This window comes from Triticum aestivum, chromosome 5A (assembly GCF_018294505.1).
Source record: "Triticum aestivum cultivar Chinese Spring chromosome 5A, IWGSC CS RefSeq v2.1, whole genome shotgun sequence".
Classification (NCBI taxonomy): Eukaryota; Viridiplantae; Streptophyta; class Magnoliopsida; order Poales; family Poaceae; genus Triticum; species Triticum aestivum.
In genome coordinates, this window is record NC_057806.1 from 356,199,591 (window position 1) to 356,218,364 (window position 18,774).

Consider the following 18,774-nt stretch of genomic DNA (forward strand, 5'->3'; position numbering starts at 1 on the left):
CTTTTGTCTAGAATCTTTTGGATCTAAACATTCATGCCACAATAAAGAGAATTACATTGAAAATTATGTTAGGTAGCATTCCACATCAAAAATTCCGTTTTTATCATGTACCTACTCGAGGATGAGCAGGAATTAAGCTTGGGGATGCTGATACGTCTCCAATGTATCTATAATTTTTTATTGTTCCATGCTATTATATTATCTGTTTTGGATGTTTAATGGGCTTTAATATACTCTTTTATATTATTTATGGGACTAACCTATTAACCGAAGGCCCACTTCAAATTGTTGTTTTTGCCTATTTCAGTGTTTCGCAGAAAAGGAATATCAAACGGAATCCAAACGGAACGAAACCTTTGCGAGGATCTTTCTTGGAACGAACGCAATTCACGAGACTTGGAGTGGAAGTCAAAGACGCAACGAGGCGGCCACGAGGCAGGAGGGCGCGCCCAGGGGGGTAGGTGCACCCCCCCCCCCTCGTAGCTCCACCGACCTACTTCTTTCGCCTATATATACTCTTATACCCTGAAAACATTCAGGGGAGCCACGAAACCATTTTTCCACTACCGCAACCTTCCGTATCTGTGAGATCCCATCATGGGGCCTTTTCCGGCGATCTGCCAGAGGGGGATTCGATCACGGAGGGCTTCTACATCAACACCATAGCCTCTCCGATGATGTGTGAGTAGTTTACCACAGACCTTCGGGTCCATAGTTATTAGCTAGATGGCTTTTTCTCTCTCTTTGGTTCTCAATACAAAGTTCTCCTCGATGTTCTTGGAGATTCGATGTAATACTTTTTGCGATGTGTTTGCCGAGATCCGATGAATTGTGGGTTTATGATCAAGATTATCTATGAACAATATTTGATTCTTCTCTGGATTCTTATATACATGATTTGATATCTTTGCAAGTCTCTTCGAATTATCGGTTTAGTTTGGCCTACTAGATTGATCTTTCTTGCAATGGGAGAAGTGCTTAGCTTTGGGTTCAATCTTGCGGTGTCCTTTCCCAGTGACAGCAGGGGTAGCAAGGCACGTATTGTATTGTTTCCATCAAGGATAAAAAGATGGGGTTTATATCATATTGCTTGAGTTTATCCCTCTACATCATGTCATCTTGCTTATTGTGTTACTCTGTTCTTATGAACTTAATACTCTAGATGCATTCTGGATAGCGGTCGATGTGTGGAGTAATAGTAGTAGATGCAGAATTGTTTCGGTCTACTTGACACGGACGTGATGCCTATGTTCATGATCATGCCTAGATATTCTCATAACTATGCGCTTTTCTATCAATTGCTCGGCAGTAATTTGTTCACCCACCGTAATTTATGCTATCTTGAGAGAAGCCACTAGTGAAACCTATGGCCCGCGGGTCTACTTTACATCATATAAGTTTCTGATCTATAATTCTAGTTTACTATTTATTTTGCAATCTTTACTTTTCAATCTATACAACAAAAATACCGTTTTTTTATCTTATTATCTTTATCAGATCTCACTTTTGCAAGTGGCCGTGAAGGGATTGACAACCCCTTTTATCGCGTTGGTTGCAGGGTTCTTGATTGTTTGTGCAAGCACTAGGTGATTTGCGTGTAGTATCCTACTGGATTGATACCGTGGTTCTCAAAAACTGAGGGAAATACTTATGCTACTTTCCTGCATCACCCTTTCCTCTTCGAGGGAAAACCAACTGCATGCTCAAGAGGTAGCATGCACCGCTAGGTGACGTACCTTTTGCAGGAGCAGATGCACACGTTATGAACGTTTGGCAAGCTCGGTATGATGACTACTTGATAGTTTAATGTGCCATGCTTTGCGGCTTAGAACCAGGACTTCAAAAACGTTTTGAACACCACGGAGCATATAAGATGTTCCAAGAGCTGAAATTGGTATTTTAGACTCATGATCAAGTCGACAAGTATGAGACCTCTGACAAGTACTTTGCCTACAAGATGGAGGAGAATAACTCAACCAGTGAGCATGTGCTCAGAATGTCTGAGTACTACAACCGCTTGAATCAAGTGGGAGTTAATATTCCAAATAAAATAGTGATTGACATAGTTCTCTAGTCACTATCATCAAGTTATTGGAACTTCGTGATGAACTATAATATGCAAGGGATGACAAAAAGAATTCCGAGCTCTTTGCGATGCTAAAAGCGGCGAAGGTGGAAATCAATAAAGAACATCAAGTGTTGATGGTTAACAAGACCACTAGTTTCAAGAAAAGGGGCAAAGGAAAAGAAAGGGGAGTTCCAAGAATGACAAGCAAGTTGCCACTCCCGTGAATAAACCCAAAGCTAGACCTAAGCCTGAAACTAAGTGCTTCTACTACAAAGGGAATGGTCATTGGAAGCGGAACTACCCCAAATACTTGGCGGATAAGAAGGATGGCAAAGTTAAAGGTATATTTGATATACATGTTATTGATGTGTACTTTACTAGTGTTCATAGTAACCCCGGGGTATTTGATACCGGTTTAGTTGCTAAGATTAGTAACTCGAAACAGGAGTTACAAAATGAACAGAGACTAGTTGAGGGCGAGGCAACGATGTGTGTTGGAAATGATTCCAAGGTTGATAAGATCACCATCGCATACTCCCTCTACCTTCGGGATTAGTGTTGGACCTAAATAAATGTTATTTAGTGTTTGTGTTGAGCATGAATATGAATGGATCATGTTTATTGCAATACGATTATTCATTTAAGTTAGAGAATAAATGTTGGTCTGTTTACATGAATAAAACCTTCAATGGTCATACACCCAATGTGAATGGTTTGTTGAATCTCGATCGTGGTTATACACATATTCATAATATTGAAGCCAAAAGATGCAAAGTTAATAATGATAGTGCAACTTATTCGTGGCACTGCCGTTTAGGTCATATTGGTGTAAAGCGCATGAAGAAACTCCATGTTGATGGGCTTTTGGAATCACTTGATTATAAGTCACTTGATGCTTGCGAATCATGCCTCATGGGCAAGATGACTAAGACTTTGTTCTCCGGAACAATGGAGCGAGCCACTGACTTATTGGAAATAGTATATACTAATGTATGCGGTCCGATGACTGTTGAGGCTCGCGGCGGGATTCGTTATTTTCTAACCTTCACAGTTGATCTGAGCAGATGTGGGTATATCTACTTAATGAAACACAAATTCTGAATCATTTTTGAAAAGTTCAAAGAATTTCAGAGTGAAGTGGAGAATCATCATAACAAGAGAATAAAGTTCTTGCGATCTGATCACAGAGGCGAATATTTGAGTTACGAGTTTTGGCCTTCGTTTAAAACAATGTAGATAGTTTCACAACTCACGCCACCTGGAACACCACAGCGTAATGGTGTGTCTGAACGTCATAACCGTACTTTATTAGATATGGTGCGATCTATGATGTCTCTTAACGATTTACCGCTATCGTTTTGGGGGTTATGCATTAGAGACAGTTGCATTCACGTTAAATAGGGCACCATCTAAATCTGTTGCAACGACACCGTACGAACTATGGTTTGGCAAGAAACCAAAGCTGATGTTTCTTAAAGTTTGGGGTTGCGATGCTTATGTGAAAAAGCTTCAACCTGATAAGCTCGAACCCAAATCGGAGAAGTGTGTCTTCATAGGATACCCAAAAGAAACTGTTGGGTACACCTTCTATCACAGATCCGAAGGCAAGATTTTTGTTGGTAAGGATGGATCCTTTCTAGAGAAGGAGTTTCTCTCGAAATAAGTGAATGGGAGGAAAGTAGAACTTGATGAGGTAGTTGTACAATCTCCCGAATTGGAAAGTAGTTCATCACAAAAATCAGTTCCAGTGATGCTTACACCAATTAGTGAGGAAGTTAATGATGATGATCATGAAACTTCAGATCAAGTTACTACCGAACCTCATAGGTCAACCAGAGTACGGTCCGCACCAGAGTGGTACGGTAATCCTGTTCTGAAAGTCATGCTACTAGACCATGATGAACCTACAAACTATGAGGAAGCGATGATGAGCCCAGATTTCGCAGAATGGCTTGAGGCCATGAAATCTGAGATAGGATCCATGTATGAGAACAAAGTGTGGACTTTGGTTGACTTTCCCGATGATCGGCAAGCCATAGAGAATAAATGGATCTTCAAGAAGAAGACTATCGCTGACAGTAATGTTACTGTCTACAAAGCTCGAATTGTCACAAAAGGTTTTCGACATGTTCAAGGTGTTGACGATGAGATTTTCTCACTAGTAGCGATGTTTAAGTCTGTCTGAATCGTGTTAGCAATTGCCGCACTTTATGAAATCTGGCAAATGGATATGAAAACTACATTTCTTAATGGATATCTTAAAGAAGAGTTGTATATGATGCAACCAGAAGGTTTTGTCGATCCTAAAGGTACTAACAAAGTGTGCAAGCTCGAGCGATCCATTTATGGACTAGTGCTAGCATCTCAGAGCTGGAATATATGCTTTGATGAGATGATCAAAGCATATGGTTTTATACAGATTTTTAGAGAAGTCTGTATTTACAAGAAAGTGAGTGGGAGCTCTGTAGCATTTCTGATATTATATGTGGATGACATATTGTTTATCAGGAATGATATAGAATTTCTGGATAGCATAAAAGGATACTTGAATAAGATTTTTTCAATAAAAGACCTCGGTGAAGCTGCTTATATATTGAGCATCAAGATCTATAGAGATAAATCAAGACGCTTCATAGGACTTTCACAAAGCACATACCTTGACAAGATTTTGAAGGAGTTAAAAATGGATCAGTCTAAGAAAGGGTTCTTACTTGTGTTACAAGGTGTGAAGTTGAATAAAGACTCAAAACCCGACCACGACAGAATATAGAGAGAAGATGAAAGTCATTCCCTATCCCTCAACTATAGGTTCTATAAATTATGCTATGTTGTGTACCAGGCCTATTGTGTACCTTACCATGAGTTTGGCAAAGGGGTACAATAGTGATCCAGGAATGGTTCACTGGACAGCGGTTAAAGTTATCCTTAATTACCTAAGAGGACTAAGGAAATATTTCTCGGTTATGGAGGTGATAAAGAGTTTGTCGTAAAGAGTTATATCGATGCAAGGTTTGACAGTAATACAGATGACTCTGAGTCTTGATCTGGATACATATTGAAAGTGGGAGCAATTAGCTAGAGTAGCTCCGTGCAGAGCATTGTATACATATTTTTTTTGCAAAATACATACGGATCTAAATGTGACAGACCCGTTGACTAAAACTCTCTCACAAGCAAAACATGATCACACCTTAGTACTCTTTGGGTGTTAATCACATAGCGATGTGAACTAGATTATTGACTCTAGTGAACCCTTTGGGTGTTTGTCACATGGCGATGTGAACTATGGTTGTTAATCAAATGAAGACGTGAACTATTGGTGTTAAATCACATAGCGATGTGAACTAGATTATTGACTCTAGTGCAAGTGGGAGACTGGAGGAAATATGCCCTAGAGGCAATAATAGAGTTGTTGTTTATATTTCCTTATATCATGATAAATGTTTACTATTCATGCTAGAATTGTATTAACCGGAAACTTGATACATGTGTGAATACATAGACAAAACAAACCGTCCCTAATATGCCTCTACTTGACTAGCTCGTTAATCAAAGATGGTTAAGTTTCCTAACCATAGACATGTGTTGTCATTTGATGAACGGGATCGCATCATTAGGAGAATGATGTGATGGACAAGACCCATACGTTAGCTTAGCATAATGATCATTAAGTTTTATTGCTATTGCTTTCTTCATGACTTATACATATTCCTCTGACTATGAGATTATGCAACTCCCGAATACCGGAGGAACACCTTGTGTGCTATCAAACGTCACAACGTAACTGGGTGATTATAAAGATGCTCTACAGTTGTCTCCGAAGGTGTTTGGTGGGTTGGCATAGATCAAGATTAGGATTTGTCACTCGAGTATCAGAGAGGTATCTCTGGGCCCTCTCGGTAATGCACATCACCATAAGCCTTGCAAGCAATGTAACTAATGAGTTAGTTGCGGGATGATGCATTACGGAACGAGTAAAGAGACTTGCCGGTAACGGGATTAAACTAGGTATGATGATATCGACGATCGAATCTCGGGCAAGTAACATACCGATGACAAAGGGAATAACATATGTTGTTATTGTGGTTTGACCGATAAAGATCTTCATAGAATATGTAGGAACCAATATGAGCATCCAGGTTCCGCTATTAGTTATTGACCAGAGATGTGTCTCGGTCATGTCTACATAGTTCTCGAACCCGTAGGGTCCGCACGCTTCATGTTCGATGACGATTTGTATCATGAGTTATGTGTTTTGGTGACCGAAGTTTGTTCGGAGTCCCGGATGAGATCGGGACATGATGAGGAGTCTCGAAATGGCCGAGAGGTAAAGATTGATATATTGGAAGGTAGTATTCGGACACTTGAAGGGTTTCGGAGTGTATCGGATACATACCGGAGTACCGGAGGGGTTACCGGAACCCCCTGAGGAAAGATATGGGCCATATGGGCCATAGGAGGGAGGCTAACCAGCCCACAAGGGGCTGGTGCGCCCCCCACAAGGGAGGAGGCCGAATTGGACCAGGGAAGGGGGCGCCACCCCCTTTCCTTCTCCTACTCCCTCTCCTTCCCCTTTTCCTCCTCCCGTAGAAGGAAAAAAAGGGGGTGGGCCGAATCCTACTAGGACTAGAGTCCTAGTAGGACTCCCCTCTCCTTGGCGCCCCCTTGTGGCCGACCTCCTCCCCTCCTCCTTTATATACGGGGGCAGGGGGCACCCCAAAGCACAATAGTTGTTTCTTAACCGTGTGCGGTGCTCCCCTCCACAGTTTACTCCACCGGTCATGTTGTCGTAGTGCTTAGACAAAGCCCTGTGCGGATCACATCACCATCATCGTCACCACACCATCGTGCTGACAGAACTCTCCCTCAACCCTTTGCTGGATCAAGAGTTCGAGGGACGTCATCGAGCTGAACATGTGCTGAACACGGAGGTGTCGTACGTTCGATACTTGGATCGGTTGGATTATAAAGACGTTCGACTACATCAACCGCGTTAACCTAACGCTTCCGCTTTCGGTCTACGAGGATATGTGGACATACTCTCCCCCTCTCGTTGCGATGCATCTCCTAGATAGATCTTACGTGATCGTAGGATTTTTTTTTAAAATTGCATGCTACGTTCCCCAACAGTGCCGTGCTTACATAATTCAATGAGTAGGGATAATATTCGTTGAGCATCGTATACTTTGAAACAATAATTATTATGTTCTTGTATTCATGGATATTATTATGTTGATTTTGGCTCACGCTGGCTAGGCAATGGATCGTGACCGGATGAGGCAGATGTTGGATGCGCTACATGACACTGCTCGACGCCTCTCTTCCTTGAGGCCCCTCTGATGATGTGGGCACTTGGTGGTCTTTTTTCTTGCTTTCTCTTATGTTTTCTTTGGCGTGCTTGTGCCGATGCCCTAATTTTTATCTCGGTGACTCGCTGCTTCTTGTATGGACATGTTGATTGCTTTATTTCTCAAGCAGGGCAAAAGCTTATTCCAAGATGTATAGATCATTCAATCTAAGTGTTCGTCCAACTAATTACATTTCATCGATGGCAAAATCCAATTAAAGATATAGGTGCACTCTCAGTCTCTATATTCTTTTATAGTTGAATTTTTTATACTTGATGACAATATGGTCAGAGCATTGCACACCGATATTACATACTACTATAAAAATAGTTTTCACTATGTTTTTCTTTTGAGAAATCTATAAAAATAGATTACTCGATCGAAGGGAGATGCTAGGTTGGCCCAACGTTGGCCCACGGTGGACAGTAAGCTTTCCGCGAGGAGTCGCGCGGGTCCTACTGGTAAGACCATCTTCCCGCCAGCGGACCATTTCCCGCGGGAAAACCCCCGAAATTTCGCGCCACTCGTTTAGCCCCAGCATATCGAAACACATAAACGCCCGCCCCGCATCTTGGCCAATCTCACGAAATCCCCACCCCAACTCACCAAGAAAGCCTCGGACGCGAAGCATCTCTCTCGCGGTGTCGCCATGAAAGGGCGCGCGGTGAAGCTGCGGGAGGCGCACAAGGCGGGCTCGGGCTCCCCGGCCTTCTGCTCCGTCGCCTGGGCCCCCGGGGGGCAGCACGTCGTCACCGCGTCCGCCGCCGACGTCGCCATCCTGATCCACGACGCCGCCGCCGTGAGCGCCGGGGGGACCGGGGCCCGGGGCTCCGGTTCAGCGGCGGCCGCCGCCACGATCCGGCTCCACAAGGACGGCGTGACGGCCGTCGCCCTCGCGCCAGGCTCCGGCGGCTCGCTGGCTTCCGGTTCCATCGACCACTCCGTCAAGTTCTACTCCTTCCCAGGTTCGTGGTTCCGACCGTCCTGATGCGCGGTATCTTATCCGAGTACTCTATATTTTTGTTTTCACTTCGAGATCTGTAAATGTCTCCGAATTTCTTTCCAGACGGCACGTTCCAGAGCAACGTTGCCCGGTTCACCCTCCCGATCCGGTCACTGGCGTTCAACAAGAAGGGCGCCCTTTTGGCCGCCGCCGGCGATGACGACGGCATCAAGCTGATTGCTACAGTCGACAACACGATCTCCAAGGTGCTCAAAGGTCACAAGGGCTCCGTGACCGGGCTGGCTTTTGACCCCAAAAATGATTATCTGGCATCAATCGACAGCTTTGGCACGGTCATCTTTTGGGATCTTTGTTTGGGCAGTGAGGCACGAAGCTTGACTCGTGTCGCCCCAACATTCGGTTCTGACCACTCGGTGAAGAATACCCTGTGCTGGAGTCCCGATGGACACACCCTTGCTGTTCCTGGGCTGAGGAATAATGTGGTCATGTATGACAGGGACACTGCGGAGGAGGTATTCACACTGAAAGGAGAACATGAGCAGCCAATATGCAGCCTTTGCTGGTCCCCGAATGGGAGGTACCTGGCAACTGCTGGCCTGGATAGGCAGGTGCTTGTCTGGGATGTGAAGTCAAGGCAGGACATTGAGAGGCAGAAGTTTGATGAAAGGATATGTAGCATGGCATGGAAACCGGAGGATAATGCTATAGTACTCATTGATGTAATGGGTAAATTTGGGGTTTGGGAATCAGTGGTCCCTTCGACTATGAAGTCGCCCACTGAGGGTGCGCCTGAGCTAAACCTGCCGAGGGTTCCATTGTTTGATGACGAAGACGAAGAAGAAAAACCAAGCACATCGGCTGGTTTTGATGATGAGATCGATGAAAGTCTTGGTGATTCAGCACCTTTCAACCACAAGCGGTCAAGGAGAAAGGCCACATTTGATGACCACATGAATGGAGATAGCGAAGAAGAGGATATGATACACGAGATGCAGTCAGGCAAGAGAACAAAAGGTAGGCACAAAGATAACAAAGAAGGTGCTAGGAAGGCAATGGATGATTCGGCAACTTCTGGAAGGTTGGTTACAGCAAGAATGCAAGCTGCCTTCCAGCCTGGGTCAACGCCATCTCATCCTGGCAAGCGAAATTTCCTTGCTTACAACATGCTTGGAAGTATTACTACCATTGAAAATGAGGGGCACTCACATGTAGAGGTAAGATCCCCTTTTCAGTTGTTTGCTTCATAAGCCACTGAATAAACTATGTGAAGTTATACTGTTTTATTGGCTCTCTGCTGAAGTTCTGACATTTATAATCATTTTCCAGGTTGACTTCCACGACACAGGAAGAGGCCCCAGAGTCCCTTCCATGACCGACTATTTTGGTTTCACCATGGCTGCACTGAATGAATCAGGAAGCGTGTTTGCAAATCCATGCAAGGGAGACAACAATATGAGCACTCTTATGTACCGCCCCTTCAGCAGCTGGGCTGGTAACAGTGAGGTAAGATTTTTTACATCTAACATAAATGTTCTGCACCTTCAAGAATTAGAGAGTTTTAATGTAGCTCACCTTTATTGGTTACTGAAACAAGGGGTGTTTATGTATGCCCAATTGTAGTGGTCAATGAGGTTTGAGGGAGAAGAAGTGAAGTCTGTGGCTCTTGGTGCTGGATGGGTTGCTGCAGTCACAAGTTTAAATTTTTTGCGCATCTTCACCGAAGGGGGCTTGCAGGTATTTATAAGCTTGTGTTTTTTTATTTCTTATGTTCTTACTTTTCTTCCAGTGTTAATTCTTGTGGAGTCAGCCAGGTTCCTTTATCTGAAATTAGGCCGCCTCCTCTTAGCTCACAAACACCAATGAACTCAGTTTTCTCAGTGTCCTGTGCTAGAGCTTTCTGACATATGGTTAGAAAATTATGGCATGAAGTTATAATGCTCCGAATGGGAACCCTCAGGTCTACTTAGAAAGAAACCATCAGTACACTGACTCTTGGTTCACAGATCATTATTGTTGCAAATATACTTGCATAAAAATCATGCAGTATTCATGAAGGCATGCACTATATTATTCTCTAGTGGTTGTATTTCCACCTGTAATCTGTGTTTGCCATCTGTCAGTTGGAAAGTGCACATTTAACCACTGTTTCAAATAGCCCGCTATAGCTCCGCTATAGCATGTTATAGCATTTACAAAAGGTCTTGCGCTAAGAGACTTTGGTCGAAACAAATGAACAAATATTTTAAATAGTGCGCTATAGCTCCGCTATAGCACGCTATAGCATTTGAAAGAGGTCCGGCGCTAAGATGCTTAGCGCGCTATTTAAAACTTTGCATTTAACTAAGCGTTATATTGGAACATTACTGTAGTGCACATCATTCTTGTTTGCGTAATGAGTTTTCCTAATTATACCATGATAGTTGGTAGTAGATGCTCTCACAATCTTGCTTATAATATGTACACTGCCAAGTACTGCACCACAATTTGGTTGTAATAAGCTGAGCTTAAGTAAATATTCATCAGAACAAGTACAAAAATGGTTGACAAAAAAGGTCCCTTGTTAAGCTATTCTCCAATAAACTGCCTTTGCCAGTCGCATTGAATGCGTTTGGGGCTTCCTCATCTGGAGGCCGTGTGCTCCCCTCAAATTTAAATTCTTTGCTTGGCTCGTTCTTTGCAACCGCGCGTGGTCGTCCGATTGTCTTGCAAAAACGTGGCCTTCCTCACCAGGCTTCGTGCCACCTTTTGCTACATGTGAGGTTGGGGACTTGACCCTCTGTTGGATTTATTGTGATCTGATTTTCTAAGTTTGGTAATTTTTTTGTTGATACAATTAATCACTAGTCGAACATATATTGCATATAAAACTGTGGTACCAAGACATCTTCCCTCTTTCTTTTATTTTTATTTTTTTCATGTCATGGAGCAATCCAGATAATGTAACTACTTGTGGTCACTTGTTTACTTATCAACCCCCAACATTTAACTGTTTAATTGATGAAATTCTTATTCTGCAGATGCATATCCTCTCAGTCAGTGGTCCAGTGGTTACTGTGGCAGGTCAGGGGGATCAGCTAGCAATTGTGACTCATGCTTCAGATTGCCTACCGTCAGGAGATCAGGTATTTGTTGGCATGCCCATTTGCTTTAGTCTTGTGATGATGTAATATTGGTAGCTCATAGATGTTGTGATCAAGGTTTTTGTGAACTTTATAGTTGCATACCTGTCCAATATCTACATTTGTATCCTCTACGAGAGCTGACACTGGAACTGATATACCAGTTTGTAAAAACAAATGACTAATGCAGTTTTCATGACTACCACTGACAGGTACTAGATGTTAAGGTATTCAACATAACCGAGGGGGCACAATCAATGTCCGGCCGCCTTGTCTTGACTCCATCCTCTCAACTATCTTGGTTTGGTTTCAGTGAGAATGGCCAACTTAGTTCATATGACTCCAAGGTATTTATGCCTCATGAGTAAATCAACAGTTGAATGTCGGTTTAATGATGCTAATTTTTTACACTGATCCTCAATAATTCCAGGGAATACTGAGGGTCTTTTCCGGTCAGTTTGGTGGGAGCTGGCTTCCTGTGTTTAGGTATAGAATCTTCCTTGCAAGTTAAACATTAAGAAGTTGGTGCCGAAGCACACTTAATCACTGTATCAAATTTCAGTTCAACCAAGGCAAGAAAATCTGAAGATGAAAGCCACTGGGTGGTGGGTTTAGATGCTAATAATATATTCTGCATTCTATGCAAGTCCCCTGAATGTTATCCTCAGGTATGCTTTGCTTCTCTTTGAACAAGTTTTCCTTTTTGTTGAAGTTCTTAAGTTCAATCTGTCAAGAAAGATGCTTTCAGCCATGTAATCTGGAAGACGGAAAATCATTTTTGTTGCGTTTAATGAAGAATTGGGTAAAAGTTACTTCGATTTTCTTCTCTTCTATAGTTAATTCTAGAATGTATGATAGTTTGGGTTCTTGTAGTAGTATCCTAGAAAGAAAAAAAGCGAATACACTGAACACTGAACACATGAAGCAACACGCCAAAATATTAAAATCATTGCCAATCTAACTAGTCCCCAGTTTCCTCACTGGGTGTTGATCTGCTCCTTGACTCATGTTCTCTTGATCTTAGGTGATGCCCAAGCCTGTTCTAACTATACTTGAGCTGTCATTTCCTCTTGCGTCATCTGACCTTGGAGCCAATAGTTTGGAAAACGAGTTCATGACAAGGAAGTTGCATCTCTCACAGGTACATCACGTTTCTTTCTCAAACTTAAAAGGCCAGTGTCTGTGCTCTGTTGTTTAAGGATTCCTTCTTTTTGTCTCAGATCCAAAAGAAAATAGAAGAAATTGCTGCTCTGGGTCTTGACACAACTGCATTTGAAGATGAAGCATTCAATACAGAGGCTGCACTTGACCGGTGCATCCTGAGACTCATCTCTACCTGCTGCAATGGTATAAAAATCTTGAACAAAATTCATGAATTGTTGCCAAATGGTTCTTTCTCTTAAATTTTATTTCTTATGTTCTTACTTTTCCACAGGTGATAAGCTAGTCCGAGCCACTGAGCTTGCAAAGTTACTGACGTTGGAGAAATCAATGAAGGGAGCATTAACACTTGTTACACGCTTGAAACTTCCTACATTACAAGAGAAGTTCAGTTCATTACTTGAGGTGAAAGCCACACCCCTTATTTCTTGCCCTGAATAGAACCTACCTGCTGTTACCAATTCATTCATGATTACGATTACATCTTGCAGGAGAGAATGTTAAACGATGCAAGAACTGCTGGAACAGTGGGTGTTTGCTTGAATCCGGCCAGTACAAACCACTCACCAGCGCTCCATACAATCCAACCTGCTAAAATTGTGCAAAATGGAGGTAACTTGGAGGAGGCATCCACACCGAACCCTTTTGCCCGACGAAGCAGTGCAGCTGGACCTAAGAAGGCAGAATTAGAACAACCAAAAGATGTGAAGGATAACACTCCAAAGGTTTCACCTGTGGTTACCCCTTTAGCTAAGATACCCAAGAAAAATGATAACTCAGAAGGGAAAGCAAAAAGGGAGAGGGATGGAGCAGCTGAACAGATTTTGAAAGGAGGCATTGATCAGGCTGGTGCTAAAAATAAGGGCAGTGAAGACAGCAACCGAGGAGAGCCTCAGCGGCCACTTAACCCCTTTGCAAAATCTTCATCCAACAAAGAACAGTCATCGTCCCTTTTGGATTCCATAAAAAAGATGAAGGTTGAAAGCGAGAAAGTCGATAAAACCAACAGCAAGAAGGTGAAAGTATAATTGATTTTCTTGCCATATGGACCTGGAGGATGGAAACTGGCAGTCAGTCACCTTTAACTAACATCCGAAGTGCTTTTCCTTTCCACTTAAATTCTGGTAGTGTAGTTGGACCAACATATAATTTGACAGCTCCTCAGTTTACTTTGTAGTCTGGATGTACTTTTCGGACAATAAACTTTGTAGCTTGGATGTTCTATGCATATCATCTTTTACAATATTCCCCACCTGTCAAGGTAGCACGTTCTGCATTTGTGTTTAAGCGCACAAATTGCTTATGTGATGGCCTTCTTCAATGATACACCCTTACAAAATACGGACTGTATTGGTGCAGATCGGCCCTGAACTGGTTTGTTAGATATGTGGTAAACCCAATTGTTTTAAGTAGCACTAACTAATCAGCCGTAAATACTCAAGGAAATTGATTTGGCACATATCAATTCTACTCCATATGTAGTTTGTTTAACCCTCTAAACTCATGTTTGTCCTTTAGTTTCTTTCTAAAATGGAGTCAAAAGATTTGTCTCGCCTCGTTAATAAAGTAGAATTGCCTGCTTAATTAGTGGAAAAACGGTGAATAAGTCAACGGGCAAACACAGGGCAACATAGGCCGACTTGCTACCCACATGAAGTCATGAAGACACATGCCCATCCAGAAGTCTTGTTTACCCACTTGGAGTGATGAAGACACGCCGTCCAGAAGAAAAATATCGTCGGGGTTGTCATCAAGCGTCATCACCCCACCAGCCAACGACTCCCGTAACCATTGATGACGACTAGCAAAGCCCCTGTTGCAATAGCCATCAGAATCCATGCCTGCTTTGCCAAATAGTCGGCCACCCGCACAGGCGACTAGACAACTCTAACTCATGTGACGAACCTCGCAAGAGACAAGCGTTGAGATTGTGCCGACTAGGCCCTGCAACCGAACACCCACATGTCACCGTTGGCACCTCCTCGAGAGCTTCGACCCCGCAAAGACAGTGTGGGGGCACAAGGGTCCCCTCGAACAAGTAGGATGACATCGACCACCAAAACTCAGCCACAAACCAACTTCACTCGAAGTCACCATCATTGCAGAACAAGAAGCTACACCACTTTGTTCAAGGGTCACAGCCTCAACATCCCCACAACAAGCAGTGATGGAACCTGCAAACCAGGGCGACGCCTTCGAGAAGGAACGTGGTGCAAGATGTGTCACCACCGCCAGTTCTAGGAAGATGTGAAGCAGTGGCGGAGCCAGGATTTGCCGACGCCCCAGGCGAGAAACCAAAGGCTAAAAACTACCCCAAAAAAAACTCCAGTTTGAAGGCATACTAATACTATAGATGTCCTGTTCCAAAAAGAATTCAATGTCCTGTTCCAAAAAGAATTCAATGTCCTGTAACATTATATAGAAACAATTTACTAAATGTCAAATTTAGTTTCCAAATCTAATAAGAATCTAACAAACAGTGGCATCAAGCAACAACGGTGTCATCTAGCAACCGACAAAATTCATCATCAAATAGTAGCATCTGCAAACAAAAATTGGGGTTTGGAAATTGGATAAGCTACGATACCTTTGCTCTTTCCGGCTTGCTGTAGTCTGCTGAGGAAAGAGGCGCCTCCTGAGAAGGGCCACCTCGCCGGCAGTTCGCCGGGGTTGCTGCCTCGCCGGACAGGGCAGCAGCCCACAACGGAGGTGATTGAAGAGGATTGAAGGGAGGCGGGCATGCAGCTGGATAGGCAGCAGAGTAGCAGAAGGGGACTGGGGGGCGGGCTGGATAGGCAGCACGAGGACGGCGGGCGGCGCCGGCGGGCGGCGCCGGCGGGCAGGGACGTGGCCACCGACCACGCCTAGGGTTCGTCAAGTTGGGGGAAGGGCGTCGGACAGGTTCGGTCCAAACTCCTGGTCGTGAGTAGCGCACGCACAGCCAGCGAAAAGGCACTGGCCTGGGCGGTTGGGCCAGTTGGCCTAGGCTGCCTGGGATTAGAGTGGGCTGCGCCCCAGGCCAAACATTTTTTTTCCGTATATATGGGCCGAGAAAATTTCCCACGCCCCAGGCAATGGCCTGGGCTACCTGGGCCCAGATCCGCCCATGATGTGAAGTAAGGGTTTTCCTCCAAAGCTCGAAAGAGGGCACATGGCCTTAAACAACGATGACCCCAAGAACGTAAGCGACGCTCGTAGCCGTAGTCGGCTCCGGCAAAGCCAAACCAAACCACCTTCCCTTCGATCCGATTGACAAGGACCACCGCCTGTTCGAATCTTATCTTTCCATAGCAAACAAAGGCAGGAGCCACACGTCTGCGCATTGTCAACCTTGCAACTTGCACCGCAACACAAAAACCACAGTGGGAGCAAGAACCGGCCACCCCAGCAAGATCTGGCATCCATGTGCACCATAGTTCCAGCCGCACTAGACAATCCTGATGTCAATGCCGAGGATCACCTGCATGCAGGGGAGTCGGGTTGAACACTCTTAACTGCCAGCCTCCACTCTAGCCGTGGTGTTGCCAGTATAGCCACGATGACTGTCGTCGCCTGAGAGGGCCGTCGTCCCTCTCAGGGCCGCACTATCCGAATCCCCCACCTTCGAGGAAGGAGCCCCGCCACTGGCAACCACTGCCCGGGCTTTGCACGGTGGCGTCACCTAGCGGCAGCAAGGGGACCGATAGAGGGAGGTGAGCCAATGAGTGCGTGTTTTTTTTTTTGCGTGGATCCCGTCCGCAGAACTGGATCCGGTATCTGCCGCCACGCGTCTAATGTCGTCATCCCACGGTAGCCACCGCAGGCGCCTGTGCTCGGCTCATCCATCCAGAGTGCGCGCCCCTGCGATCGGCTCAATTCCTAGTTGCGCTCGGCTCCGTTTCTTCTCGCCTCAACCGGCCGGCAAATCAATCTAACCACCGGCATCGCGATCTGACCGTGGCTCGCCGCGGTGATCTCCAGGCGGCCAAGATGGCGGGAAACGTGGGGATCGAGCTGATCCGCGGATTTTTTTCCCGTGCGCTCTACGCTGTTTCTTTCCGAATTCGCGTCGACGCGGGATTGCGGGTCGAGCCTCCTTCCTTCATCATATATACAGTCGATAATCCTGTGGTCGAATCCCTCGTTCATCATCACCTCGCTAGCATTGCTTGCGCGTCCAAGGCTACTCGATTGGGAACTCGGAAGTTCTGGACAACACCTTGCCCTACGCCGCCTCGCGTATGACCATGGCTATCGCCGACGGGCAGCGCGCCACCGCAGCAGGAAAGAAACCCACCATCGCCTCCCGGGTCGCCTCCATCTGCGCCATGATCGACGAGCACATCGCCACCGAGACGCCCATGAGCGCCAGCCGAGTTGCCGCCGTTTACTCCATGATCGCCGACGTCGCCGACGCTGTCGCGGAGGCGAGGAATAAGATCGGCAGGAGGAGGAGGAAGTCCTACCCGGGCATCACCCGCCGCTACGAGTACGAGGAGTTGCGCAGTCTCGGAGATGGCTCGACCGCCGACGTCACCAAGGCGCGCCACCACGCGACCGGCCACACCGTCGCCCTGAAGACTATCCGCGAAGACTGCTGCAGCGGCGCCGGCTATATCCTGCGGGAGGCCTGTTTCATGGCCGCGTGCCACGGCCACCCCGCCCTCCTTCGTCTCCATGGGCTCGCGCGCGATCCGGACACCGGGGTCTACTCCCTGGTCATGGAGTGCCTCGGGCCGTCCCTGCACCACGTCCTCCGCGATCGCATGGCCCGCACCGGCCGGCCGTTCCCGGAGGCCAACGTGCGCCTCATAATGAGGCAGCTGCTGTCCGGCGCGGAGGAGCTGCACAAGAACCTCATCATCCACCGCGACATCAAGCTCAAGAACATCCTCGTGGCCGTCGACGGCGCCGTGAAGATCGGCGACTACGGATCGGCACTGTCAATCGCGGGGCAGAACGCCGACGACGATTACTGGGCCGCCGGAACGAGGAAGTACCGCGCGCCGGAGATGCTGCTGGAGAAGCCGGGCTACGACACGCTCGTCGACATGTGGTCCCTCGGCTGCGTGATGGCGGAGCTCCTCACCGGGGAGGCGCTGTTCAAAGCGCGCTGCGACTCGGACCAGCTGTACATGATCTACGACGTGTTTGGCGTGCCGGGGAAGAGGGAGTGGAAGCCATACGAGTCGTCGTTCGTGGCTGACAAGGTGCCGGTGTGGCGGCGAGAGCAGGCGCAGCAGCGCCGACGAGGACAGTGGAACGGCAACCGGCTGCGCGAGCTGTTCCCGGAGGAGCTTCTGTCCATGGAAGGGTTTGAGGTTCTCAAGGGGCTGCTCGCGTGCAATCCCAGCAAGCGGTTGGCGGCCGCCGCCGCGCTCAAACTTCCGTGGTTCGCTGACAAATGACAATGACGATGCTCCGGTGGGATTATAGCAGGTCACCGTGAGACACTGACTGAAGGCCCTGTAACAATAATTTTCTTTAGGCTACATGTAAACCATTAGTTGTATGCGGGGAGTTGAGGTGCGTGTGCCTACAGCGACCACCCCTCTTGTATCGGGCTACATGTAAACTAGTACTATTTGTGAGTTGCATGGGAGCTTTGTGCTAATTACTTGTTTCCTAGTAGCAGGAGCAGCTAGAACCTTGATACTGGGAGCAGCTCGCTGTAATGTATGATCTCTCTTGGGATTTGTAAGACTACACGTTGTTTATCCTTTGAGCCACCAAGGACTGGTACTTTGCCTACAATCCATTTTCATAATCTGATGGAGAGTTGCTGGCCTGTAAGGTCTCAAGTTACATCTGATGCTTGGTTTTAAGCCATTCACAAAGGTAACCACATAAAATGCTCTTTGTAAATAAGGATGCTCGTCTCTTATCACTGCCAGTATCTCCTAGAATTTGTCAATATATTCAGAAACTGACAGTGTGAGTTGTTTAACTGAATGAAACTTTTCCAACAATTCATAGATGTTGGATTCTGCAAACCTGCCACATAACAGCCTACACGATTGTTCCCATGGTTTGTCCACATTTTGTAACTTAGCACTCCTGATCCAATTATTAGCCCTGCCAACATTATATGTTTGTGCCAAATTCACTTTACACTCATGAGGAGCTTGTGCCAAT

At 45.8% G+C, this 18,774-nt stretch overlaps 2 protein-coding genes across 2 annotated transcripts; both read left to right on the forward strand.

The window, feature by feature from the left end:
* The first annotated feature begins 7,969 nt into the window (after positions 1-7,969).
* On the forward strand, positions 7,970-13,905 carry LOC123103346 (WD repeat and HMG-box DNA-binding protein 1). Its single transcript, XM_044524900.1, has 12 exons — positions 7,970-8,381; positions 8,483-9,594; positions 9,707-9,883; positions 10,001-10,114; positions 11,398-11,502; positions 11,712-11,846; positions 11,930-11,985; positions 12,062-12,167; positions 12,524-12,640; positions 12,720-12,846; positions 12,935-13,065; positions 13,152-13,905. Exons 1-12 carry the CDS (start codon positions 8,066-8,068, stop codon positions 13,686-13,688), a joined length of 3,033 nt encoding a protein of 1,010 aa, XP_044380835.1. The 5' UTR covers positions 7,970-8,065; the 3' UTR covers positions 13,689-13,905.
* A 2,897-nt stretch (positions 13,906-16,802) lies between these two features.
* Positions 16,803-18,385, forward strand: LOC123106911 (putative cyclin-dependent kinase F-2). Its single transcript, XM_044528944.1, has one exon. The coding sequence runs from the start codon at positions 16,881-16,883 to the stop codon at positions 18,045-18,047; it is 1,167 nt and encodes a 388-aa protein (XP_044384879.1). The 5' UTR covers positions 16,803-16,880; the 3' UTR covers positions 18,048-18,385.
* Positions 18,386-18,774: the final 389 nt, after the last annotated feature.

Excerpts from the sequence above, each read along its gene's own strand:
- LOC123103346 (XM_044524900.1), top strand. The coding sequence starts at position 8,066 with ATGAAAGGGCGCGCGGTGAAGCTGCGGGAGGCGCACAAGGCGGGCTCG. Across the intron at positions 12,847-12,934 it reads CATCTCTACCTGCTGCAATG|GTGATAAGCTAGTCCGAGCC; the intron begins GTATAAAAATCT and ends ACTTTTCCACAG. Across the intron at positions 13,066-13,151 it reads AGTTCAGTTCATTACTTGAG|GAGAGAATGTTAAACGATGC; the intron begins GTGAAAGCCACA and ends TACATCTTGCAG.
- LOC123106911 (XM_044528944.1), top strand. The coding sequence starts at position 16,881 with ATGACCATGGCTATCGCCGACGGGCAGCGCGCCACCGCAGCAGGAAAG.